At 42.4% G+C, this 27392-nt stretch overlaps 2 protein-coding genes across 3 annotated transcripts; one reads left to right on the top strand and one right to left on the bottom strand.

Annotated features, from left to right (window-relative positions):
- Nucleotides 1-909: 909 nt before the first annotated feature.
- On the bottom strand, nt 910-19563 carry OXNAD1 (oxidoreductase NAD binding domain containing 1). Its single transcript, XM_009955012.2, has 8 exons — nt 19552-19563; nt 15821-15983; nt 15491-15554; nt 11937-12043; nt 8283-8424; nt 4801-5043; nt 1882-1990; nt 910-1239 (listed from the first exon to the last, which is right to left on the bottom strand). The coding sequence occupies exons 2-8, from the start codon at nt 15949-15951 to the stop codon at nt 1085-1087; spliced, it is 951 nt and encodes a 316-aa protein (XP_009953314.1). The 5' UTR covers nt 15952-15983; nt 19552-19563; the 3' UTR covers nt 910-1084.
- Nucleotides 19564-20259: 696 nt separating this feature from the next.
- Nucleotides 20260-22581, top strand: DPH3 (diphthamide biosynthesis 3). Of its 2 annotated transcripts, XM_086468084.1 has the most exons (3): nt 20260-20385; nt 20521-20595; nt 21065-22581. In XM_086468084.1, the coding sequence occupies exons 1-3, from the start codon at nt 20278-20280 to the stop codon at nt 21128-21130; spliced, it is 249 nt and encodes an 82-aa protein (XP_086324210.1). In that variant the 5' UTR covers nt 20260-20277; the 3' UTR covers nt 21131-22581. The 2 variants fall into 2 exon arrangements, with proteins under 2 accessions (XP_086324210.1, XP_086324212.1); XM_086468086.1 differs by lacking the exon at nt 20521-20595.
- The last annotated feature ends 4811 nt before the right edge of the window (nt 22582-27392 follow it).

The raw sequence follows: 27392 nt of genomic DNA, 5'->3' as shown, positions 1-27392 counted from the left end.
AGCCACTAACAAAGAGAAGGCCTTACCTGTTAAACATTTTCAATAATTCAATAATAATTTGGTATTTTTAAGAATTTAAGTGTTCTTTAAATGTACAATAGGAATCTCTACCACTTCAAGACTTGAACTCTCTGTAGTGATAACTAAGAAACTCTTTATGGCTTTTTGTTAGTCTCATCATTTCTATGATGAGTTTTTTGGCAAGCTGGGGGAAGAAGCCTCATTCTGGAAGGGCTGAGGTGTCCACCATTACCCTGGAGGTACACTTGTACCTTGAGAGCAAACTTCCCAGAGGCTGCTTTCCAAACAGAAGGGGGAGGTTGTGCAGCAGGAGCAGGGAGCCTGGCTGGTGCGGGCCCCAGCTGCTTTCGAGGACGTGGCAGGGGCAAGCACAAGCTGGATGGGCTGCCTCCGTGCCCGAGTCACTGGGTACAGCCCTGGCAGGGGGGAACGGATTCTTAACACTTTTACACTGAATACTTTTAACTCATGTCTGAACACGGTTCTGAAAACACGTCTTTTACTGTCAATACAGTTGACTGACTTAAAGTGTGGGGTTTTTTTCTTTTAAAGGGGCAAGAGAAGGAAGTCATAACACAGCAACTCTACTTTATAAAAATATTAATTTATATAGAACTGGGGAAGGCAGTGTTGACTCATTAGTACAATAATTTAGAGCAGATGCAGAAGTTGTGGCCTGAATTATTATTTATTATGAACTGACCTGGCATTGCTGCACAACTAATTCTGTACAATTGCTGAATCAGGCACTGAAAGTCTTAAAAGCTGACTAACAAAACATGTGTATGAAGTGAAAACCTGCTGTTACCCATAAGTAAGCAAACCATCAAAAAAACCAGAACAGTTAATGTCTTTAATATAAAATCACTTCTTCCCCCCTAAAAAAAGCAGCAGCACTAGATTACAGGTCTGTTATAATTAAATTAAAGAACACCATCACAACTGAGGACATCTTCATGTATGAAATAAAATCTTCCAAATAATTCATAGTCTGTTTCTGTACATTTTAGCTTATCAAAATACACTGGAAACAAATAATACATTTTCTGTTCGGCAGGTGCCACTACCACCATTTCTCAAAGAAAACACAGTTTCTAGGAACACCAATGTTAGACAGTAGTTTGGATATAGACTCTATCATTGGAGGTGGACCGCAGATGTACCATAACGTATCCTTAGATACATGTTTTTCTAGATCCTTTTCAGATATTCTTCCCTCTGACAAAGAAAAAAGTACGACATGAGAACAGAAATATTAACTCATGAAACAATTTCAAAAAGAATGATTGGTTAGAGTATTTCAAGCACTCATTTCTTAAAAATGCCAGGCCTGGTTAATTATAATAGGTACCAAGATTTGAGGCTTCCAAAACCATTTGCTCTTCTGGGGATTTAGATCTGTAATTCCAGTAGGAATGCACAGGATAGTAGCCACTGAAGAGGAACATGGCTTACGTACCTGGTTTTTTCATCTGAACGTGGTATTTTTAGTTGTATCTCAAATACAACAGAAATGGGAACATGATCTCTCTCAAACAAGCAGTCTGCTTACCCTTCATCAGTCCCACCTTAAGCAAAGTAAATACTTTGCTTAACAGTTTCTGGAATAAAGTTTGCAGTGGGAAACACCAGTATAAAGTTTAGAATTAACAGAGCTTTACTAGAAATGAAAACAAAAACTGCAAAGGGAAATTTTTTTTTCCAAAGCATAATATGTGCAGGGAAATTCTTTAGGTTTAACTCATCTCCTTTTGAGTCTTTAAATGTAAAAAGACTAAGTTCTGCATATAACTTCATCCTCTAGAGTGTAATCCAGCGTAGACTTTAGATACCACCTCTGTGCATTGCTGTTGTATTTACCTGTAACATGTGGCTGAAGTTCTTCACAGATCTGTGACCGCTGTTGGGTAACGTGGAAGCGACACGTGATCTTTCCAGGAAAGGCACCCATCAAACCAAGAAGGCTCCTCTGTAACGTTAAACACACTGGCTTACACCGCAGGCCATGACATCAGAGCAGATGCGCCCACCAGGCCCCGCACGCTGGTGAGAATTACCAAGTACCAAAACTTGCATTTTAGCGCCGAGAACTTGGTGGGCCTGACCTCCCCGGGCTGACCTGCGCGCGCACAGAGCGTCCGTGCCTGAGCGCGTGCGCGCTGCCGGCTGTGCCCTTGGTGCTCTTCTCCGCTTTTACAGTCGGTGGCCATTTGCAAGGTTTCAACCTAAGAACCAGTTATGTCCTTTCTTCCCTGTATAAATGCTTGCCATTTCCTCCTTCCACTTCCCTAGGGGTTTTCCATTTAAAAACCCCTGCAGAATGTATTTACCATTTGTTAGGAACTTTGAGTCTCGTCTGCTTGGTCTGGTACGATTACTAGACCCTTACTCTCCCGTGCTCTCCAAATAAAACCAACTACAGTGTAATGCTAATGGTACTTCTACCAGAGTAGCAAAGAAACTTTCAGTTCTGTAAGTCACAGCTGTGATTTTTACCACCAAACCCCAGTGGCTGCAGTTCAAATGACAGTTAAAAAAACCCAAAATCTGTCAGTGTCAGATGCTGTAGTTAGTTAGTTCGGAAACTAAGAGTTAGTTACTGTCTGGACTCTGCATTATTTGGGATTTTCACTGCTGGAACGGCCACTGGAAAGTCTTAGAATACTCTGAAATAAAAATTAAAAATAATTTCTACTCTGTGAGTAGGTAAGTGAGCTTGTTTTGTTACGTGTTTGCTTGCTAACTAGTTACTACGCTGAACAGTCTGCCATGGGTTGCTTAAAAAACCCCAGACAGGTTCTACTTCACAGACAAATCAGTTTCTGATTCCCTAAAAAGCCCTGGAATGACGAGCAGCACAGCCAGCCACAGTGGTACGCGGCTCCACTCGGACCTCTGGCGCTGGCCTGCTTCACTGCTCTGGATGTGGCTCTCAACTCCGGCCCCTTCACACGGAGCCATGTACAACCTGATTGCGCGTTTGAAGCCAGCCATGTCCTGTTGAGCTGAAGGATGCACACCTAAGGTAGGACTTCGCCTGCTTAAATACTCCTGCGGTCATTCACAACTCCTACTTGTCGCCTGTCACTCTGTAATTCAGTGACACGGACAGAAAGTGGCAAATATCATACACGTGACATCAACCACCCAAGAACTATTTTCTGGTATCCTCAGGCAAAAGACAGGCTTTCTCTAACTGAACGAAGGAGAAATTCAACAGCTCAGCAGGCTCGTTGCAGCCTAGTGAGTTCCTGTACAAAATGAAGCAGGCAGCTGAGCAATACAGACCTCAGGGAGGAGACCCAGCCCCCGTGTCCCAGCCACAAGACAGCAATAAGGGTCACGTTCAGTCCTCATGAAGCGGGGAAAACCCAGCTACGTGGCAGCGTGATGCAGCAAAGGCAGCACACTGGCTTTTGGGACTTGAACAGCCTGTGCTTCTACCCATTTGAGTAACGGGATTGCCAAAAGCAGTGTGTCTGCCTGCGAACCCACAGCTCATCCCAAACACCTATCAGACCAATTGCATCAAGGTGACTCACTGTCCCTGTCAGCAGCTGCTGCTTCAGGGAACAGGCCCTCCAAACTGCTAGCAACAACCTAGCAGTTCCTACGGACACGTGTGCAGCAGCACCTCACCCCAGCATAAAGGCTCTAGTGATCCCATCTCCTCACCCCTCTGCACAGAGGTAAAGGATTTTCATGGACATGTTCTGGACCCGAGGGACACGTGACGAAGGAAGGGAAGGATGTATTTTAAGCACTGCGATGTGTCCTTGTCCCAGAGGCTCTAACGCAAAAGCTCTGCTGTCATAACGCTGCTGAAGTGGAAGTCAGGACACGGTAGCTCTTGCATTGAAAAAAATCATGTGCTTAGAACAGACTGGGAGATTCGCAACTGGCCAAATGGAAGAGTAGGCAGGTTCTGGTTTATTATTCTGCTTCCAGCAACAAACAAACAACTTTTCAAAGAAAGCAAACATCTTCCTATCTGGAAATATGGTAGAAGTACAGAAAAACTAGTGATGGATCCTATAGACATATCCTATAACTTCTGGACTCACGATAGATTTTCACCTTCATCTTGCAATCAGAAGCTGTCAATACTTCAAAGAAACCTAAATCATTAGGGATGCTGCTTTACAGAAGCTGTGCTAATTTGATAAAATGCTACCAGTGACCGTTAATGGCTGAGTGTGACAACTGATCTTGACCTGCTGCCTAAATGTTGATGAAGTTCTATACGAGCAATTTTCAAGTGGCCCTAGAACCTTCATTCATACGCCAGCACCCAACAACAACTAATGCATTATCAATAAAAAAGTCCCCTATTATTTAGAAAGTATTTCCTTTGGAGAGAATTGCTCTTGCCAGTCTTTAAATTCCACACCATCTGTACCGAGACGAGGTGGTTACAGTATTACAGCACACAGCATGATGCATCTACACAGCCATATTATCGTGTTTGTCATCCTTAGCATCCTATGACGCTCTTAGGAGATTATAGTAAAATGCAGACATTTAGGGCTGATTGACTTACCAGTGAAGTCAATGAGACCAGGTATGTCCAGCAAGAGCCTTAATTTGTACACTGGCATAAGTAATTAACAAACACACATGGGATTTGAGGCAGGAAGCGACTTCTCTCTGATTCTGGTTCAGTACAGTGCCTTACACAGAGGAGCTCTCTGGAATTTGGCAACAGAGTGATACACACACACTAACAGCTGAACAGATATTCAGATAGAGATCTGTTTTTTAAAAAAACTTTTTATTTACCTTAAATAAGAGTTCGCTTGTATTTTTTGCACTGTAGTACAGCTTCACTGTTCCCATTTTGTATCCATTTCCTTTACTCTCTTGGTATCCATGAAGATCTGCTACATGCAGCAGCATAGAAAACAATGGGTTAATTCCAACACCCCCTGCTATCAGCACTAGTTTTACAGGGGAGTCACCAGGCTGAGGATCAAAGAAGAAATCACCTCCCACTCGCAGAGCCACTTCTGAGTCAAGAGTACACTAGGATGGAAAAAAAGATAACTCAATTTTGAAACTAAAAGCAAAAGCTGAAATGTTATTCTTCTTGCACCACAGTCACAAGACTTGCTGGGCTGTGATTTTTTATTTTTATTGACCAGCGAGGGAAAGCAGAAGTACTTTAAAATAAACTCAAGAGTTTCCAGCTATCTGCAGTGATCTGTTTCAGTGCCTCTAGGGATCTACTACTACTTTCAGAAGTTTCAGTCTTCTGGTAAGGCAGGATGGTGACTCCCCCTTCCCGCCCCCACAAGAGTTGCAACACGAATGATTCATGCAAGAGTTTTCAGTATGTGGTTGACAAAACCCGAGGTCAACATGTGAGATCACACTTTTTCCCCAAACCTAGTCTCATGTCAAAGGCGGCCTCACTATGAGGTCAGAGAAGGAAGTCAGGACAAGTTGCATAGACACAAAGGGTTTTCCATCCCCATTCCTAAAAAATAAAAACACACCCAGAAGTGAAGCAAGTGTCTACAAGAGTATTTCTTGTGGAACCACTTCTGCATTTGCAACTTCAGAGCTGCAAGGGGAAGGAAAAAAAAAAAAAAAGATCAGGGAAAAACCTTCTCTCTTCCTCTCCACTTGTACACAGAAGTTATTTCTTAGAGGAATTTGCCAAAGCATGTTTTTTGATACATGGAAAACTAGAGCTACAACAAAAAAAAACTATTTGGGTTGGTATCTTCTTGGTAAACCAGCACTGCATTCTGTATGACAGGCGAAACCGCAGTACAGAGAAGTCGGGGGCGCTCTCCCGCACCACTGCAAGCCAACAGAACAAACACGAGCCAAAAGCAGAACTCGTTTCAGGCCATATCTAGGGTTTAAAAAATTAAAAGGCTAGGGAAACCAAGGAAGGTGGGAAAGGAGGAGAGGAAAAAAAAGCAAAGCCACGAGAACTGCTGAAAAATGAGCAGGTTTTATCACTTACAGAATAAAAACACTTCCTCCAAAAAATCCTTTCGATATCAGGAGACAGTAATGGAAACAAAAGGATTTCCATTAACGACAGCTGTGTAGTAAGCAAAGGACTAGGCATGTAACAACTCCACCAGGAGGAAGGAGGCGGCCCTTGGACACAGGTACTGCACAGGACACAGAGTTCCTAAAGCAGTGAGCATGGCCAAGAAAAGTTTCTTGCCTTCCTTAATTATCACATGAAGTATCATCTCTCAATTACAGTGCAAGACAATCAGCGTTCGTTATCTGAAACCCATTTCTCTCCCCCTTTTCGATGCTCACTGCCAGGCTTTCCCACCGTGGTTTGGAGATGTGTGAATCCACAACTGCTCCAGATTCACGTGGCAGGAGGAGGACACAGCACACGGTACCCTTTGTGCAGATCAGTTTTTCTAGGCAGAAAGAATCATCTCATTATGGTCGAATCTGCCTCCTTAACCAGCTATAGCTCATCAAGACTGGACACAGGACACAGGAAGAATGTCTCTTAACCAGCAGTCTCCCACATATTTCAGAGCTTTAGCCATGGCAATGGTAACAGTAAGTCAGTATTCAAGAAAAAAAAACAATAAAATTCTGGATTAATAAGGTGAGAAAGCGTCCTTTAGTTTGTAAAGGCAGCACTGAAACAGCTTAGGCAGAGAAGTGAAGCAATACATTACATGTACATTTTGCTAAAGGAAAGGCTCTATTTTCCTAAAGGTCTCAAGTAGACTTTGCTAAAATTTATGATTTTATATGCGGCTACAGCAAGTAAATGAGTGCTAACTACTCCCATAACATCTTCTACCCTGAGATATCAACTTCCTTTAGAAGTAACTTTTAAACTCTTAAGTACCAGAGTTTTTTCACCATATATACAGCCTTTTCAAATGCTAGGTCGCTTTTTTTTTCTTCTTCTTCTTTCCTACGGAAAAGCACGCATTTTTGTTTAGCTAGAAGAGTCCGTATGTACCCTGAAGGTTTCTCCACAGCAGCAGGTTTGACCCAGCTCACGTGCTAACTAAGGATTCTCCTATACATTCAACCAGAAAACGCAGCAACAGCAAACTGATTTACGACATCAAAAATCCTAAGAGAGTCTCCAGAGACTGGGAATTATGAGGTTAGGCCTTCGCATTCTCTGAAGAGCAATACCAAAAGCCAGACAATCCCTTAGGCATTCCGGGGTCTGCTGGCACATGCACCGCAAGTTGTACACAACATCTCAAGAGAGTTATTTTGTTTATGTCCCAGTGGAGAGAACTTGAAATGACACCAATTAAAATACTGCGGATGGTCACATGCTAACGACTAGACTGGCACCGCCTTGCATATTCTCAATTCTAGTAGTTTGCATCAATCTCCGCTGTAACTCTGTTGGCCACTGAACAAAACTGCAGTATTTGTAAGTCTAGAACAATCTGTCCATTTAAACTTTGCAGCCACATTTAAGAAATACAAATGCCAGGCAGAGAACAGTAAATAGGACAGATCGCAGGGGGCTGTGAAAAGAGCAAAAGTTGACAGGACAGATCTTCCATGATATATGATCAGCAGCAGAAATCGGACTCTTCTGACTATAACTAGATGGGGTAATTGGATGAGCAAAAACACTGCAAGAGGCCAAGGTGTCCGACTTTACTTTTAATATAGCAAAAAACCATGCCTTGGCTTATGTCAATATTACAAAAATATTGCATATTTAAAAGAATACTATAGAAGTTCTGAAGTATTCTGTTTCATCATTTCAGAAAAACTGACCTCAATAACTCCCTTTGCTCCCCCTAATAATCTATATTTATATTTTTCTGACAATGACTCCCAATTTATATTTGTAGTAATGGCCAGAAATTATGGCAAGTTATCAAATACAACTTTGTAATGTGTAACACGGCCTGTTCTCAGGGACACAAGTTAGAACAGAGGTTTTTCAACATTTTTCATTTCATTAATCCCAAAGGAGTGGGAACCCCTATATGCACTAACTGCGGTATCACTGCAAGTCCACCAAACAAACACAAGTAGAGTCAAAAGATCACAATAACCATATTACCAGATAAACACCCAATTTCAGTCCCTTACTGAACAAAACGTTTTAAATTTATGTTACATTAAAAATGGTTGAACAAGTCAAGAGGAGGTTTGCAGTCAATAGCAAAAAGTGGTCTGAAATCACACACCCCACCCCCTCTGCTCCCCCAAAAAAGGGGAAGAAAAAAACCCAAAAGCAAACAACAAACCAAAAAACCCCAAACAAATCTCACAATCTCCTTTACCTCAGTGTGAATCCAGTGAGCAGGAGGATGAATAGTGTGCTTTACTGCCAGCTCCAATATTCCTTCTCGTTCCAACAGGCCAGGACTTGAACATATTGAGAATCCCCCAACTACGGATACTCCAGGAATAAAGAAATCAACCCTTAAAAACAGACCAGAAACAAAAGTTTAAAAAAAGCCAACAACCCCAAACATGGAAAATACCCAAAACAAAATGGCTGCCTTTGTTTCAGTATCCTTCCTTTACAGTCATCTTCATTTCCATAACATAACTTTTCCAAAAAAGGACTTAATCTTGAGTACCTCGATTTCCTTATTTTCATCTAGAAACATGTGATCACCTTTGTTAAATTAGCAGAGTTTTAAACCATTCTGCTTTTAGCATTAGATGCCACATGTTACAACAGGCGAGATTCTAATTGTTGAAAAAAATTATGTGTGTATTAAACCAAAACCACAATATGGTGTGATAGAGTGGCTTAAATCCCACTCTTTTTGGTCCCTTTGATGGGCTCTTGAATTTTCAAACACGAGAAGAATGGAAAACTAATTTAGGAAAATTACTTTAGATTAAACACTTTCTTGTCTTGGGAAGATGAAGTATCTGAAGTAAAACCAGAGTCTGTAAAAAATTCCTCATGTGAAAAATCAGTTAGTCGGAGTAGAATTGCTTCACCCATTGCACTGCAGTGCCCTCCGGTGGCAGATCTCTCTTTCCAGTTCATAGGAAACTGAACTGGAAAACATTTTATATTTTAAAGTAAACCACACGTGGGTTTCTACAGACTAGAAGGTAACACATGGCTAAGCTTTTGCAACACCAGCAATCAGAGAGCGTGGAAGGCAAGCCATTACTACACGTGAGCTGTAATTCATTTTCATACAAGTAAGGCTTTGATATTCTAAACAGTTATCAGAAAAAGTTAGAAGTTGGTTCATGATCTAACATTTAAACTCCTCTGTGATGCATAAATCTTAAATACTTCCATTTTCTACAGCACCTAACAAAATCCCTGTATTTCAAAAGAAAACTAATGTTTAAAACTGATTGTGCTCTCCACTTAGGGAACCACCACACTGGTAACAAGCATTGCCAGGTACTAGAGAAGCACTGTTCAGCTCAAGCCTGAGTTAGGCTGGCTCAGTGTTAGTTAAATGAGAATGCAACAAGAAATACAGACTGGCTTCCGCTGCACAGGTATTTTCTTTAAACAGCAATGCTGTATTCTTCACAGAGATCACTAATTCTTGAGGGAGGGGAGAAGCACTTCGAACAGTTCACCACTTTTTAAAGAAAAAAATCTTGCTCAATTATTCCCCACAAAGCTTCACCCTTTGAAGAAAAACATCCTCTCTTCCTCTCAAAAAATGCACAGTGTGATATACACAGTATTATAGCGATGTAATTTTTAACTTCATGTTAATGAACTCGATTGTGAAAAAAGGTATCTGACTGGAAATGAAAGGTCAACCACCAAATAAAGTGGAGAAGGTTTATTCCCCTGTGCTCAGCTTCTGCAGCCTCACTGACCATGGGGCTCAGCTTTCCTGGCAGTAAGGATATAAGAGATTACAAAGGACGACTCTTGTATCAAAGAACACCTCAAGATGCTACTAAAGCTCTTTACCACCCTCTGGTGGAAAATAATCTTACTACTTACATTAACGAAAAAAAAAAAAAAAAAAGAAATTCTATTTATGCTGTAAAGTAACAATTTACATTCAAGTCAAAGTAATGTTCTGCCTGACATACAAGAAAAACATTATTTGTGCCTAGAGGGGAAACATACATAGGTACAAAACCAAACATTGGCGTAAAACCTAAATTAAACGCGGTTTTCATCCCTCTAAAGTACTAATGTAGGTAGAGGTTTCTTTCTGTATCAGTATTGCTTTCCCAATTACATAATTATGAGAGATTTCAGGGCACAGTATACTAGCTTATATTTCTCATCTTAGCTGTGTGTAAGAAGGGTAAGAGGAGTCCCTGAAGAAATGCTACCTGTGACAGCTTAAGCAAAAAGAGTAGCTGTAGGGAAAGAAAAAAACCCAACCCTACATAAACCCACAACAAGGAGAAGAGCAAAAACCATACAAAACAGAGATCTTACGGTGGTTTTTCATCACCCTCCTTTTAAAGGCTACCTAAGCCAAATCTTTAGGAAAAGAACAACAACTAGCAATCGCTGGAGGAAGAGATCAGAAACATTAAAACCATAAAGCTACTTCTTCAAAGCATTTTTAACATGCATATACCTCAGTGCATGCTTTAGTAAATCAGAAGAGGTAACAGCAACAAGTCTCTTCGTTATTACCTGAAGTCAGACAAAGACCCAATATCTGCCAGCATGCTTGCAAAAGAAATTCACTTTTGCTTCTGAAAAACTTGATAATTAGAACACTTTCAAAAAAATATACACATTTTAGTGACAGTCTCTGGCTGTAACATCTTACTATAGCAAATCCTAACAAGTTAGCCTTTTCTACTCAGGAAATTGTGCCCTGGTGTTTTGTACCGCTCATCAAAAAAACAAACCACAGTTTATGGCTACAAGTATAGAAAAGTTGTTGTATACCTTACAATAGCATTAGAACACTTTCAAGGAAGAAGAAAATGAAAAAGAGTAATTATAATTAAAGCTTTCAGTTTTCAGCATGATAATTTGTAAAACATTTTTGGAGGGTAAATGCACTTTCCAAGTACTGGCAAGCAAGAATTTCATATGAGTCACTGCACATGTGCAAAAACTGCAGCAAATTACTCCACAAACAAATTATTGCAATCAACATCTTGTGTTCTGGTTCTAAATTTAAAAGCCAGCATATTAACACTACATGAGTAACATATGCTGTTAATACCCTAGCAGCTATACTTTGATTCCAGCAAAACCACTTTCAGATGGCCTAAGCCAATAAAAAGTTATAGGACATTTAAATGTCTAATGCCAAAAGCAACTACTCATAGTTTAAATTAATTTCTAAGAGAAAAAAAAAGTGATTGAGTGGGAATATTTTTAACAAGGAAGATAAACATGGAAGTCTACTATTTCCCTGGGAAATAAAAAAGCTGTAAGGTTGCTGAAACAAACAGCTAATTATTTCAAAGGCTTAATAATTTATGGGCTTTTATTTTCAAGTTGGCCTATCTATATTTATATATTAACCTGACTTAACAGGCTTAATTTTCAGAGTGGAAACTTCTAGGGGAAGAAACAAAAGTTACTAGGCAATTCTAATTTAATTATAAACCAAAACTAAGTAAACTTGCAAATCAGCAGGCCTGGCTCTGCTGTAAAAACAACTAGTAAATAAAGACAGTAAAGACAACTTGCAGAATAAAGTGCAACGTACTTCAAAGTACTCTTGAAGAAACAATGTAATATACATAAACCAGAGGAAAAGAGCAAAACGATCCAACTGAACATTTAAAGAATATCCATTTTTGCACTTTTAGAATTAACAGTAGCATATTTAATAATGGCTATTTTAAAATTATGCCAAATATCAGCTACTTGACAGAGCACCCAATAATAAAACATTGTATTATATAAATTAACATTTTTTTTCCAAGGCTCAAGTATCAGAAGACTTTTAACACTTCACTGTACTGGCCTTCTGCTAATAGTTTTCCCCTCAAATATCAGAAGATCTTACCACTGTCCTGCTTTGAAAGTAAAATCTTTATTTGCAATAGCCAAGCGAAGTCTTTTGACTGTCTCGGATTCATTGGTGATTCCACACACTTTTGCTTGTGAAATTACCTAACAAAAGGAAAACAAAAGCCGTTGTGTTATGTAGATACCATTTGCAGCAAAAGTAGTCAAGAATCTGCACAGGAGGTATCTATCACTTCACATGTCATCTGCGGCATCGCATTACCTAAAAGCATCAAAATTTTCTCACTGGGGCAGAGAAACAAAAATGGATTCCCTTGCATAGTCACTGAATAGAGAAATGGTTTTCTACTTACAGTCCACTATTTGCCAGGGTTATTCTAAGGTTATATACAAATTTCTTTTATTTTATAAGATTTTATCAATTTTATATGTAAGAGAACATAACGATAAGGAGAAGCAATTGCTAGTTACCACTTCGCAGGTTCTTTTGACATCTTTTGACAAGGCAAACACTCCTGTACCTTCCAGCAACAAAAAAAAAGATCTCTGATATAAAGACTGACAAAGAATACTCGTAAAAGATCATCTGCTACTGAAGTCCCAGGGAGAATTCTGGTTCTCTACCTAGTTTTATTTCAGCAACGAAATTAGTTATGGAAAGATCAGGCATTAATGCGTAAGGCATTCAGGAAAGAAAAGCAAGCAGCCCGGTGTCACTGCTTTTAGACCCAAACCCACGTGACCCCACGTGTCCTTTATCAACAAGGGGAATCTTCAACACAAGCATTCACAGCTAGTTAACAGAAGAGTTTTTGTTTGGAAACCAGATGGGAGGGGATGTAAGAGCCATAGTTGGTACCGCTTTTAAAGAGATTTAAAAAAAAAAAAAAAAAAGAAAACGGATGCTTTTCTAAATGAAAAGCAGATTCTGCAACAGGACCATTGGAGAGGCATCCCACGTAAACTCTTTGATGCCCATCAGTACAACATGGATTTCCATCCCTTCCCCTCCCTGCCCTTCCTTTTCAGGTATTTTTGAGTTGTAATTACTAACCTTTTTCCTCTACAAAGAAAGTAATGCCCTAAATATTTTCTACACAGGCCAATATACAGATTTTACTCTGCTAAAAAATGCTGATGTCATTTACCACACTAGGAAATACTAGCAATACCACCAAAACTCTACCATTTCTCATTTGTATTAAGATCAAACAGATAAAAAAAAATTAAACTTTAAGCAACTATGCTCCAATTTAAAACATATGGCAGGAAATTAATTTATTCATAGAGCAACATCTGAACACGTCCACTGTCCCATTAAACAGCAGGACATTTGCCAATTTAAAATAAAGTAGCATACATTTCTTTTCCACTTTAGCAGACGGTATTAAATGGGGAATGCAACCACTCTAAGTTAACAGGCGAAATGTTAGACACATGACTTAAATGGTTGTCCTGATGGAGAAACCGTCAGCGCAGGAAATGGCCACTAAGTTTGGATCTTCTTTGTTCCTTCTTTACTCTTCGGTACACTTCCTAATTTGTTCTTTGGCTGACACATTTGACAGACCGCTGAAAATTTAATTCTTAATCGGTATAAAGTTATTACAAAAACTGAATTTGAGTCAGGGTGATGAAACACATTCAACCCGTGTTTTGGACCATCACAAAAGTATCCAACCGGCCCAGAGCAAGGCTGCAGCGCGAGGGAGGAGGACACGGGACTCCAGACTTTGCCACTGTATTTCAAGAAAGTGTTAGCCACTGTGTCTTGCCCTGGTCCTTCCCATTACCAATCCTGTGCAGCATGCACGCTAATGCAACACAGACCTACGATTCTTTCATCTTTCCACATCACTGAAATGGCCAAATAAGGCAATACAGACTGCGGGAAGCCAACTGCTGATTATACGGAATTTAAAACCAAGCAGGGGATTTAAAATAAACTGATTTTAAAGTGGTCAGAAATAAAGTAACAAAGAATAAATCAAGCAGTAAAAAAGAAACACCATAATCCTCTGATATGCAGAGAATTTGCAGTAGCAAGAACTGAGCCCTGCTCTTTCACCTATCCCACAGAGATTCCTTCTCTTCCCCAGGCCTTATGCAGTTCCCCGCACTACCTCAGAGCTTCCAACACCTCATAAGGATTCATTTTCCACGTATTTTCCAGCTACCCAGCATTTACGTTGAGTAGAAAGATTAAGCAAGCCAAGAAATATCCAAGATCAAAAAACCATGGTTGCAAAACTCAGAAGCGCAGTCATTGTTTGCACGTCAGGAGCAAACAAGAACATGCACCTGCCTGCACCTGTCTCTACCCTCCTGTTCTCCGTGCACCAAGTTAATTTGGCCTAAATCGGCCCCACGTGAGCAGCAGCATGTCCACGAGCAGTGCAGGCTGGGCTCAAGCACGAGCTGACCAGAGGTGCGAGCAGCTGAGGCCCAGCTCCCAGGCACTTGGTTCCCCACGCCGCTCACACCCTGACAGCGCTGGGAACAGGCAGAACGAGGCTGTGTGTGTCTCACCTGGAGCCTACATCACAAGTGCTGAATCTTCAGTGTTGGGGGCTACATCTATATCCCCTCCACCCAGCTTCCTTTCCAGAAGAATTCCCTTGGCCTGTACCTTATTCTCAACTATAGTTACAGAAAAAACCTAGCAGACAAGGACTTCATTAGGTACGTGTATGCACAGTAACATCTGTGTAGTGTGTTGAGAACACAACTTGTCCTGCTGTGTGACACTTGCAAGACTGGCCTGTCATGAATGGCTTGAGAGAAGCTAACTAAACAATGGAGAAAAATTGGGGACCGTTTCCCAACTCCTGGGAATTAAAGATGGGAGTTTTCAGTTCAAAAAGTGCCCCACTTCTCCTGAAAAGTCTAAGAAAAATACAGAATGTTTCACTAGTGAACCATTTTAGAGAACTGAAGTCATATTCTCCCAGTATTTAAAAATTTCAAAACATGTACTTTAGCTAATTACAGAAAGGAAATTCTATATGAAATGCAAGAGTATGTTCACCTCTGAACATTATGAGAAAGAATGCTTGATGCACCAAACTGAGATCCAGAACAAGTATTTCTGGATTTTGATGGAGAACAATGCTCTATCTTCCTTGTACTTGTGAATTAAAATAGATACAAACTAAGATCCTTTTTACAACTGTCTATCATCTCTCCCTTCAAAACGTCTACACTTTTTAATCCTAACTTCTATGTTACAAAAGGACATTTTCCACATCTTTTTAATCTCAAATTTGAACCAGAATTGTAGAAATCCATAAAAATCTAAGAAGCCTGAGTAGAGATGATGGTTATCGGTGTGCTTTCATTACTGATCATAATCCGTACTTGACTAGAATTCTATTAAATTTCTTGTCCAACAAACAGTATCACATGTCACTGACAATTTTTATAAATCATTACATTTCACCCATTTACCACAAAATACACTTATTTTACAAATATGAAAAAACAAGGAGAAAAAGAAGTAAAACAGACAACAGACTCCAGCAGAAGACAAAATGAAGCCTAAGAATCAATTACAATTATTGGTTTCTTCATACCAAAAAAACCCTTACTTACATCCTGGCGAAAATTATTTGCTGTCCTCTCTAGATGATCCATTTTCCTTTTTGATTTTGTTGTGCTGCAACAAAAAGCAAAGGTAATTGTCATTCTGACAGCTGTGCTACTCACCCCTACTGATATTTCTATTAACATGACAATTTACCAGTGTAATCCAGACTACAGATGACATAAGTCTAAATAAGATTTAAATATAAATGTGTAACTGGGAGTTAAATAAGTATTTATAGGTCTGCAATAATTTGTCAGCTTCATTTTGGCAGTGTTACCATGACATTCTCCTAAAAAAAAAAAAAGAAAAGGCACTTTTCATATGTGGATACCTACCCGTTCACTGTGCAGTAACAAAAAGCAGAGTGCCTCAGCACCACCAATGCAGAATGAGTGGGAAAAATTCTCCTAGCACCTCTCAGTAATTGAGGAACAGTAAAACCCACATAAATAGCAGCATGAGCCATGACGACCGGGCTGTCTTCAGAATCACCAGCTCCTGAAAGATTCATATAAATATTTGTTAAATAAAATACTCACTGTTTGACATTGCTTGTTTTCTCCCTTTATTTCCATTAAATCAGAAAGACCAAAGCTCAGCTGGAGCTAAAACTAGCAGGAGACATACAGGGTAACAAGAAGGAATTTTAGAAGTAGAAAAGTATGAAGAAGTGAAAATGTGCATCCACTGCTTGAAAGGGAAGCCAACCTTGTCACAGCTGATACAGAAAAGGCTCACGTACTCAATGCCTTTTTTGCCTCAGTCTTCACAGGCAAAGCTGCACCTAGACCTCTGCTTGTACCAGTGGTGTTCGGGAAGAAGGGGGGTAAAAGCAGGAGTGGGGCCAGCAACTGCTCAGATAAGCTGGATGTCCTCAAATGCACAGAGCCAGATGTGTTCTGCTCGAGGTTGCTAAAAGACACAGCTGACACGCTTGTGAGGCAACTACTACCCAAGAAAAACAGTTATCAGAGAAAGTCTCCAATCAACTGGAAAGAGACTAATGCATGGTCATTGCTACGAGAGGCAAGCAGCAGTGCCCACGCCCAGTCAGTGCCACCTCAAGTCCCTGGGGAAAATGCTCAGAGCTTGTCCCTTCAGCTGTGTGAAAGCTAAGAAAGTAATGAGGGAGCCTGAACATAGATTTACCAAGGGCAAGTTATGTCTGAAACTGGAACGCCTACTGTGACGAAATGTCTGGTCACGCAGCAGCTCAGGGGGCAGCAGCGGATACAACACACCTTGACTGCCCTGCGGCCTTTGACACCACCTCCCATAGCACACACACTAGGAAGCCGAGGCCAGACGGACTGTTGGAGTGGCTGAAAACTGGCTGGGCAGGCAGAATTGAAGACTTGATGGCTTCAAGTTGCTTCAGTTGCTGGCTAGTAACAGTAAGAGTACCCTGGGGCTGATACAGTTCAATACATCTATCAATAACTTGGATGATGAGACAATGCACCATCAGCAAACCTGTGGATGACACTAAATCAGAGGGATGGTTGACATGCTGAATGGTAGAGCTTCACTTCAAAGGGGCACTGAGAAACTGCAGGACTGGAAAACAGAAAGCTCATGAACGTGAAGTACAAGGGTCTACACCTGGGACTGGGTTAATCCAGTGCTAGCAACTGCCCTGCTCCAAGCAGGAGCTTTGACGAGATGAAGCCAACATACCTGCATTTCTAAATGCTCAAACAGTACTCATGTTTGAAAGATCAAACACTGAATATGCATTCCCTTTCCATTGGTAAAGAAAGGGTTCTGGTTGGAAATTTTTACAAACATTCGATAAAAACTGTTGGTTTACAGTTTTTATTTAAAAACACGTAAATCCTTCATAGTTCATACATCCTACCTAAGACTTGCATCTCTAACAGTTAAGCAAGCAGCAGACACTTACATGCACTACAGCGGAAACATCGTGTGAAGCTTCAACACCGCACACTCAAACGGAGCTACGACAGCGAGAGAGAAACTGGCATGTACAATATTCAAAATACCCTTCATTTACAAAGCGCAGGAACAGGTTCGTAGTGAGTCAAGAGATATTTCTCCTTTGTTTTTTCTATAATGGATTAGTTCTCTATGATATCATCACCTATCAAACGACATTATTTCTACGATGCAGTCCATTGCTTCTTTGAAGCATTCTAAATCTTTTACTTCCACTTAAATCTCTTTTCCTGCATTCTTTTAAAGCATATGATTTATTTTCAAAATGTTTTTGGTTTTCATTTTGAATCCTTTGAAATGGCAACAATCCAGCTTGGGCAACTAATCAGGCCTCTACTCTCTAGGCTTTCACCAACAGCTGCATTGGCTGGTCACTTAGTAATTTCTCCTGTTTGTTATCTTGCACAAATGGGAGGCAGAGCTTTCATAAATTAGGCTGCTCAGAAGTAGAATACATTTACTGTAACTACTCAAAATGCCCACTTTCAAGCATCAGAAATACTTCCTGCAGCTCTTAGCTGTCTGTAATTAACAGCTTTTTAGCCTTTAATTCCACAGCAGCTTGCAACTTCTCCAAGTGGAATTATTTAAAACTCTTCTACCACCAGCAAGCAAAATTCCTTTATTTTTTTTTGCTGCAGCATACACAGAGTGCTCTTATTTTTAAAAAATACTTTAGCACTTTCTACATGCAAATGTGTAGAAGCTATGATAAAGTATTTTTAAGATTTTAAATACTTTTGTTAGCAAGACAAAGTACACAGCCAATGAAGAAGTCACATTCCTCTACCTCAGCATGTTCAGTCTGGAAACCCAGAGTGCTCAAAAATCACAGAGTTACTCAAATTTATGAGACCATTTTATGATCTGCAGTCTTTTAGATGGCATATCTTTGTGATACCCATCTACAGCTCCTTTAGGCTTCTTGCTTTTTGACTCATGTTTTCAAGTTTTTCACTCTACTACATTAATTAATTAAAAATGAAGGCTGTTTGAAAGCAGACTTTCTTATGTAAGCTGTTTATGCCAATAGCTGTGACCTTAATTAAATCACCACAACATAAAATGAACCACAAAGTCCAACACTTTGCTTCAGAGGCCACAGACTGAGAATAAAGATTTAATTAATTTTTGGGGTTTTGTTTTGTTTGGGTTTTTTTTAAATCACCTCCCATCCTTCAAAACCCTTTCTGCAAGTAATTGCTACTAAACGCAGCGACACCTGCTGGTAAAGCCCAAACTTAAAATCCAAAGATTCTCGACTGTTTATTTTAAGTATTTGGTCTAATTCTGCTGCTAAGGTTGACAGTCACTTAAAGCCAGCCTCATTCCCCTTTTCACTACTACTACTTTAGGAAGCAAACAGGTTCAGTTCTACACATGAAAGTGTAAAAAACCAACCAACCTACCAAAAGTTCAGTATTAATACATAATGCTGAAAACAAAATACGTCAGCCTTATTTTATTGTAGCAGCTACAACCTTGAAGTCAGAGCAGAAAGATCCTATTGATACAGACTATTTTAAGACTGAGACTCTACCCTAAATTAAAAATAACTCTTGGATAGTAGTTCAAAGTACTTGTTCCATTTACAATATCATCGATCAGTTTCCAATCCTGAAAATCACAATAAAAAGCAGATGTAATTTTTACGATGTAACTAATAAACTCCAAAATATCTTTTAATGAGTCCTGGTTCTTCTCTACCATATACCAGTCTGATTCATGTCTTTACAAAATGTGAACAGCCTCTCTCCCAATCTGTCATCTCTGTAACTTCCTTGGCTCATCCAGCTCTTTGGCAATCAATCCCCTGCCCTCCAAGAAGGGCAGCGCTTCAGCCTCCCAAGCTCCTGTCTGGTGGGGTGGTCTTCCCTTTTTTATTCTCTCCTTATCCAAGCCCTTACAGAAACAGCCACTCCAAATGCTTCCTTTGCTCCACGGAGGGAAATGAGCGTTACTTCTGTGCACGAGTCCTTTCTCTCCTCACTTAAAATCAAGCCATTCATTCATTCTCCTCACCTCTTGGCCCTGGGTTAATATCGCTTGAGATCTACGACCGCGCCTCTTTTCCTCAACCCTACGTCAGCAGCTGAAGAGACAGAGTTACCTTCCGTTAACCTGTACCACGCTGAAGAGCGAATCGCTACAGAGGGGGCTGAGGGGGAAGCGAGGGTAGGCCGGCAGGCAGGGCAGGAAGTCCTTCACCCAAAGCGCGATGGGCGAGAGACACCCCTCCGCACCAGCTGTCCCTCCTGCCAAAGGCATCGCCGAAACCAGCCTTTCCCCAGGGTCACGGAGCGCACGGCGGGGGGCGAAGCACGGGAGAAGGCAGCTGAAGCGGGACAGCACTGCGGAGGCTGGACGGCTGCCGTCCCTGCCCGCCTTCCGCCTCGGCCCGGGAGGGAGCGAAGGTCGCGGCAGTGTCCTGCCGCGCCCCCTCCGCCGGCCAGGCCGGGGGGGCGGTCGGGCCGGGGAGCCGGCAGGCCCGGGAAGCCGAGGGCACCGCTCGGAGAGGGCGGCCCGACCACCGCCTCCGGCCGAGCGCGGGGCTCCCGCCGGAAGGAGCGGGCGGCCCGAGCAGACCCCCGCGGCCCCGCCCCTCCTCGCGCGCCGGCCCTCACCCGCCGCCCCGCAACAGTCCCCCGCGGCGCGCGCCCATCTCCCCGCCCGCCGCCGCACCGCTCACCCGCCGCCGCGCTCACGTGACGAGAGCCGCTCTCGCCCCGCCCCATCACGGGACGGGGTGCGCGAGCGGCGGCCGCGGCGCGTGCGCCCCTGCGTCCCTTCCGCCTCCTGCCGCACCCCCCCCCCCCGCTCCCCCCCGTCCGGCGCCATGTCGGTGTTCCACGATGAGGTGGAGATCGAGGACTTCGAGTACGACGAGGAGACCGAGACCTACAGCTACCCGTGCCCCTGCGGGGACCGCTTCCTCATCACGCGGGTAACGGTGGTCGGGCGGCGACGAGGCGGCGGTGGCGGGAGGGGGGAACGGCGTTAGGCCGCGGCCTCGCCTCCACGGGCGTGTGCGGGTCGGGCAGGCGGCGGGTCCGTGACTGCTTTCCCGGGGCCGTTGCAGGAGGACCTGGAGAACGGCGAGGACGTGGCCACCTGCCCCAGCTGCTCCCTCATCCTGCGCGTCATTTACGACCAGGTGGGTGCGGGGGAGGGCCGTTCGGCGCGGGTGCGGCCGGCTTCCCCCGGCGGCGGGCCGGCCAAGTCGCGGGCCGGTTCGCCACCCCCTGAGGACTCTTAAAAGTCCGGGGCGAACATGGGGTGGGGCTGTGGGAGTTAGGGGCCGTTTCGTTTGTGACTACGTCTCCAGCCTCATCTCTTGTTTTTCTGGGCTCCTTCTGTCGTGTTTGGGCTCTGAAACGCACCTGCTTGGCTAAGCATGGGGTAGAACACGGCCAAAACACTCTCGGTGACGTTAAGATCGACCTGTGACTCTGCTAGCTAGTTTTTCTTTTCTAGTAGGCATGTTATGGCTTTTATGCTTTGGGAGGCAGATTCATACCAGTTATACCCAGCCTAGAAAACAAAACGGTTATCTGGCGTTTTTGGGGGGAGAGTGGATCCAAAAATACTGAAAAACAACTAAAACTCTTACTTACTGTCTTTAGGAGCAGTTCATGCGTGATGAAGTCATTGCAGAACCTTTGACAAACAAGGAATTGATTAAGTGCTGATGAACACATCATGAACTGTTGCTGCTTTAGAGTAAGAAAGTACGGGGATGGCAACTGGGAAGAGCCGTACATGGTCCTCCTGGAAGTGCTCGCTGCTGTGAGATAAAAGTGCAATAACTGGCTGTCTTCATAATTTGAGTGAGAATTTGCTGTGACATCAACACATGAATGGGTTTGGGTCAAAAGGGTTATGCATTTTAAAAAATATGTGAGTTGCCAAGTGTATTCTGGAAGTCTCGAGGGTTGGCAGCAATATACAGAAGCGTGTGGAGTTGTGAAATTACAACATTTATCTGGCGGTGGCTTCATAGCCTGTGGAGAAAAGCAGGCTCTGTGTGGGCATATACCTGTGTGAAGCAGCATAGAGAGCTGGAATGTTGTGAGGCAAAATTTAGAAGTCTGTAGGACGTGCTGGCGTACAGCATTCCAGCTTTAACCCAGCATGGTATCGCCCAGGATGTGGGCTCGTGTTCTTCCAGCCCCTACTGAAAATGGGCAGAAATAAAGAGACCGAGAACCAGCGCTGTTGGTAGATGGGGGTTGCTGCTGCGCGCACAAAGGCGGCGCGGTTGTGTCTGTACCTGCGGCGAGGGCAGCACCTGGGGTGGGCAGATTTGTTTCTTAAAGTGCAGCTGCATTGAAACAGCTTTGGTAGCCGTCACCAGACGACTGATGCAATAGCGATACAGTCTTGTGGGTGTTGTGTGATGTGAAACAAGAGGAGTCAAACATCTCACCCCCTGCAAAGCCAGTAATATACAAATGGACTTGAACTCAAAGTGGGTTGTACTTCACCCATATTTTCTCAAATTTGTGATTTGGCTGTTGCAGCAGATACCAAATGGGCTGCAGTTCCCTGTGCCATTCACAGTAGTACATCTGCTGTATTCCTCAGTCTTCCTTTGTTGGGTTCCGTCACTTCCTGGCTGGGAGGTGTACACATTCCTCTTGATTAATAAAAAAGAAATTTTTAGGGTAGAAAAGAGTTGGAAGAGTATACTCCGAAGTCCATTGACCCCAAGGCAGCTTCTTGTATTACAAGACACTGTATTTAAAAATTTATTTAAAATTATGGCCGTTCATATATTTGACATCTGTGAAGTTAAATTTGGGGAAAAACACTTGTGCAGCATTTACGTAGTTATTTTACCCTAAGGATAACCAAGCCTTACTGAATTCTTGCGTTTAACTATTTTTGTTCTGACAACGTTCTGTGAATGTTGAAGATGAACATTCTAATTATTTTTCAAAAAAAAGAAACCCCACATGCTTCAGTTAGAAGTTTCGAATGCAATATGCACAACCCAAAGTGTTTTCATGCCTAAACCAGAAGGTGGCACTCGTGTTACTTCGATATCTGTGCTTCAAAAAAAAAAGCTGTGGTACTTTGGTTAGTTGTATCTTATCAAATATTTATTTTGATTATTTAAATAAAGATATTTAAGACTCCACCAGTGGTTATAATGGGCCATTGTTTATTCTGTTGGTGCACCAGCCACAGTGATTTCCAGAGGTGTTCAGTTGCTGCTGTGGTAATGAGACTGGAATTTCTTCAGGTTAGTTAATAAAAGGTGTTTCAGTCTATCCATAGACGTTACAAAGAAAATTTTCAGGAACCGTGTTTAAGCTCCTGTTCAAATTTCGACTGCATAAAGATCTTAAAGATTTTTCCACCAGTGCTCTACATAGGACTCAGTAGAGTGAGTTTCGAATGGAACACCGGGGGATTATGCTTCGATGTAATTCCCTCAAAGTTAGTTGCCAGGTGAGGCATCTCTAAAGGTGCACAGATTTTACCAAAGTGATTTGACTGGGTTTCATTTTGTAGTGAAGGTAAGGCACTGTCAGAGAGATTTCCATGAAACTTGCATGGAGAATTATTTATACTCCATGTGGTTGAATCCCTACGTGGTTGTAAGAAGGGTTTATCGATTGAATCTTACTTGACCTGTGTTAATACAAGCTTTGAAGTGGTTCTCTGTGGTGTTCCCTGCTCCTCTAAAATACAGGTAATGACTTATTTAACAGTAATTTAAGCAAAATTAAGTACTTCATTACATCAGTGGGGACTGTCAGTGCTTAAGGTTTCATGATAAATGTTCCTGACAAGTATGAGTAGCATCCAAGCTATCTAATGCAATTTATGCACATTGAAATTCTTTGGTTACGTAGTATGTACCAAAGCTTTAATGAAGGTAAACGTGTTAAGTTTGCTTTTTTGGGTTTTTTTACAGTGTAACAACAGTGAAGTGTTGTGGCTGACTTCGGTAGAAAAGGAAGTGGCCACATTTGCTGGCATAAATTGCTCTCGGCTCAGTCTCAGTGCAGTGTCGTGAGGATCTCAAGACGGTAGTTGCTGTCCCCCAAAAAGGCGGCAGAACAAGGATGGGTGTTGTGTATCTCTCTCTTTGTTGCCCTTTGGGAGTCTGAGAGAGATGTTCAGAAACTGTTGACCTGTTTTGTTGCTTTCCCTTCTGCTCTGCAGAGAGGAGTGGAGCTCTGTAGCAGCAGAGCTCACCCTTCGTGAAAGCTGGGCGACGCTAAAGCCGAAGAGCTGGCTGCTTCCGTGTTTGGTTAGCTTGTAAGAAGCCCTTGACTCCAGGGACTGCAGTCAGCTTTTTAAAAGTCCTTAAATGCTGTGTGATGCCCAAACGCCAGCTGAGGCGGTCGGAGTAACCCATCGGAAATGCTGCTCTTGAGGAGCTCAGTCACAAGGTTTCCTCGCAGCACCGCGGGCTCTCGCACAGCGGGCAGGCCCCTTGCGCGTCACTGCTGTGTTACACGTCTGGAAACCAACGGTCCGCTTGTCTGCTAAAAAGGCGATTGTGTAGGACACAAAGAAGTCTTTTGCTTGCTGTTTGTATCTGACAAGCTGATGGATTGATTGTGTATTTGATTAGGTCCTTGGCTGCACAGAGGAGTCCAGTGTGATGGAAACGGCATCATGTGAATGTTAGTGGAGTAAGTCATGTTTACTAGAGACTGAGGAGGGTGGAACAACTGATGATCGGTTTCAGATAGTCAAGCTCTGAAATGGCTCATGCTGTTAAACACCACTGAACTCCCCTGTATTATGGAAAACAAACGATACACTCTCTTGCCACAATTTTATGGGAAGAAATGGAAGATAATTTATTCTTCATTAAACTAAAGAGGCTCAGCTTCGCCAAGCAGTCAGATTCTCATTTGCATTTCAGAGAAGTTTGCGGAGAATGTCGTGTACTTTCAGCTCGTTGTGCCTGTATGTCAGTGGCATACGTGGTTAGTTTTGAATAAGTGCTCTGGAAGCCTGTGACGGAGACCCTGGGCCTCCAAGATCTGAGGTCATTAGGCCACCAATTTCAGCTGCTGCACTTGTTCCGAATGCCTGTATATTGGGGAAGTCATAATGTCCTAAAGGACCTTTCTGTAAAAACCTTGGCATTTCTTCCCTCCATCGCAATTTTCCATTTTGATTCTCGGCACCAGTCAAAAAATAGACGTCCTTTGCAGAACATCAGTTTAATAAAGATCATTACGCAGATGACCAAGTCTGTCAACCAAGAAGCAGACACAGATTAATTTCAAATGAACAGTCAAAATTTGAGTTAAGAAAGTGAACTGATGACTATATTGTCGCTGAGCAAAAATTTTCTGCATATCCTATTTCCATCTGTTCTCTGTTCCAGTTTAATGCTCAGATCAGGCTAACTGTAGGGATGGGTGTTTGTTACATGGAAAGCTTCTTGAAGTGTTTTTACAAGTAAGGTTTATCAAATTATTTACCACAGTAACGAATGTTTGTCATGATTTTCTCCTAGCACGGTTCCTTGTGGATTGCTTTCTCTATATTTAGTTAGGACATAGCTTTGATTCCGCTTCATGGTAATTTAAAATGCTAATTTCTTAACGACTCTCCGTAGCAGCCTTAGTGGCATGGAGGAGACAGGGAGGATCCAGAGGATCCTGTGCAACCATGAAGATGCTCATCAGCCCTGAAACCGGCCAAACCTTTTGAGTGACAGACCACAACTGACAGAAGCTGTGCCAAGCTGGGAAACAGCTGTCACGATGTCACCTGCGGTCAGGGAGGAAGTGGGTCAGCAGGGACTAACCGAAAGGGTGAAAGCTTAAGTGACCTGTCGTCACTCCTTCCCACCCCTTGCTGTCACCCCTTCGATTGGTTTGCGTACCAGGTCACCTCTGCAGACCCCCTGGCCACTCACCAGCCCAGCAAGGCTTCCCACCATGTTGTGGCAGGTCGTTGCCGTGCTGTTTGCCCTGCCGCTGAGCGCAGCGGCCAGGAGAAGCTCGCTCTGAAGGCTGGGTGCTGCACCGCGGCCCGCAGGAGAGCTGCCCCGGCCGGCAGTGCCATCGCCCCCCCGGGGCAGGCAGTCACCGTAGCTGCTGTAAGAATTCTCTCTCTCTACAATGACCCGACTGAACCACAAATTGGCATTTTCTGCACTGGGTTATGTGCTGCAGTGCGCGAATCTGGCCCTTTAACCAGGTCAAGCAGAAAGTGGGGCCCTCAGAGAATCCTTCAGAACTCTACCTGTTTGGTTTTTTTTTTTTTTTTGAGCCAAAAGCTTGATCACAGCGTCCACCAATGTGCAGTGAGGCAGCAATACCCTGCGAGCCCTCACTCTTCGCTTTCGATGTCCGCCCTCGTTCTTGGCATTCTTTGTCTTTCCATAGAGAAGGGACGAGCTCTGCTGGTGTGTAGTGATCTAAGGCAATAATTCAAAGTATGTGTGATGCTGTTGCTGGCAGCTGTGTAATTGAGGAGGTGGCTTTTGGCACCCCCAAATAACAGGTCATTGTTGTGAAATGTTTCCAAAGGAAGCAAATAGGCTAAATCATGAGTATTATGATCTTATCCTGCTCTCTTCCTTCTAGTGGAAAAGTAATTTAATTTGCATTCACGGAGTAGTAATTAATTCATGAATATTTGACCCATATATATATTGTTAACTAAGCGTCTTTTCTTTTTTACTCTTTTCCTTATTTTTCAGTTGTTGTGTGATTAATATGGTGTAACTTTCAGTGTCCCATTTTCTTCTCAGGATCACTTCCCTGACAGATTTTCAGTCAGCTCATTGATGTTGCTGAAACCAAGCTTTCAAAATTTATGACTTGGGCCCCTGAAGATCCTAAGTTTGTCTTAAAGTTGTAGTATTAAAAAAGTATTTTAAATTTATTCTTTCATATGGAAGCTTTTAGGGATCATGTTTTCATTTTGCTACCAGGATTTTCTTTTTTGTTGTGCGGTGGTCACTTTATTTTTAAGTCAAAGCTAAGATCCTCATCGTGCTGTTTGAATGCTGAAACTGTTGTTGTTGCTGGCGATACACTGACCCGTAAGTCACTCCTTCAGTGCCCTTTTTGGGCTCTTTCTGCTCCGAGGCAAATGTTTTTACTTTGGTCTCAGGTGTAGTCCTTCTGGACAAGTTGGAAAATAACTTTTTGACACATTTGTTATTTCAAGTAAAAGTTATTCCAGTTCACCAGAACACTAAATAGCTGCAACACTTTGAGCATGATCTTTTGTGTGTAGTCCTATGGTGTTTACACAAAATACAAATTTCTGGTGTAATCTTAGGAAGAAAAACTGTTTCACGCTCCCTGGGAAAAAAATTACATTTTTCAAGAGAGTTTTTTGGGTTTTGTTTTTTTAAAACATCTGGAGATAGACACTGCTTAACAGTTCTCATTTCTGTCTATCTCTGATCATAGGCGTGTCGCTGCTTCTTTCTGTGGAAATGGTGTACCTGTGCAAAGCCAATGCAAACATCTTCTGGTATTTATTTTATCTTTCGAACAATGGTGAGACTGGTGAGCTCCATCTGAGCTTTGTATACTGCAGCGTAAATTTACCATTTTGTGTGGCTCCATAACAGAGGTTAGAAATTATTTTGTAGCTTGTGACAGATTTTAAGATTAACGTTTCATTTAATTTAACACAGAAAAAAATATATAAAATATGAACCGTACATTATCCTACCTTTTCTTTCCTTATAGAGTCATAGAATGGTAGAATGTATGGAGTTGAAAGGGACCTCTAAAGGTCATCTAGTCCAACCCCCCTGCAGTGAGCAGGGACATCTCTAACTAGGTCAGGTTGCTTAGAGTCCCATTGAGCCTGACCTTGAATGTCTCCAGGGATGGGGCTTCCACTGCCTCTCTGGGCAACCTGTTCCAGTGATCCACGACCCTCATATTGAAGAGCTTTTTCCTGATGTCCAACCTAAACCTACCCTTTTCTAGTTTAAAACCATTACCC

The sequence above is a fragment of the Leptosomus discolor genome, chromosome 7, assembly GCF_034619465.1.
Source record: "Leptosomus discolor isolate bLepDis1 chromosome 7, bLepDis1.hap2, whole genome shotgun sequence".
In the NCBI taxonomy this organism is placed as follows: Eukaryota; Metazoa; Chordata; class Aves; order Leptosomiformes; family Leptosomidae; genus Leptosomus; species Leptosomus discolor.
Note: the sequence above shows the minus strand (reverse complement) of the source record. Positions and strands in the feature narration are given on the sequence as shown.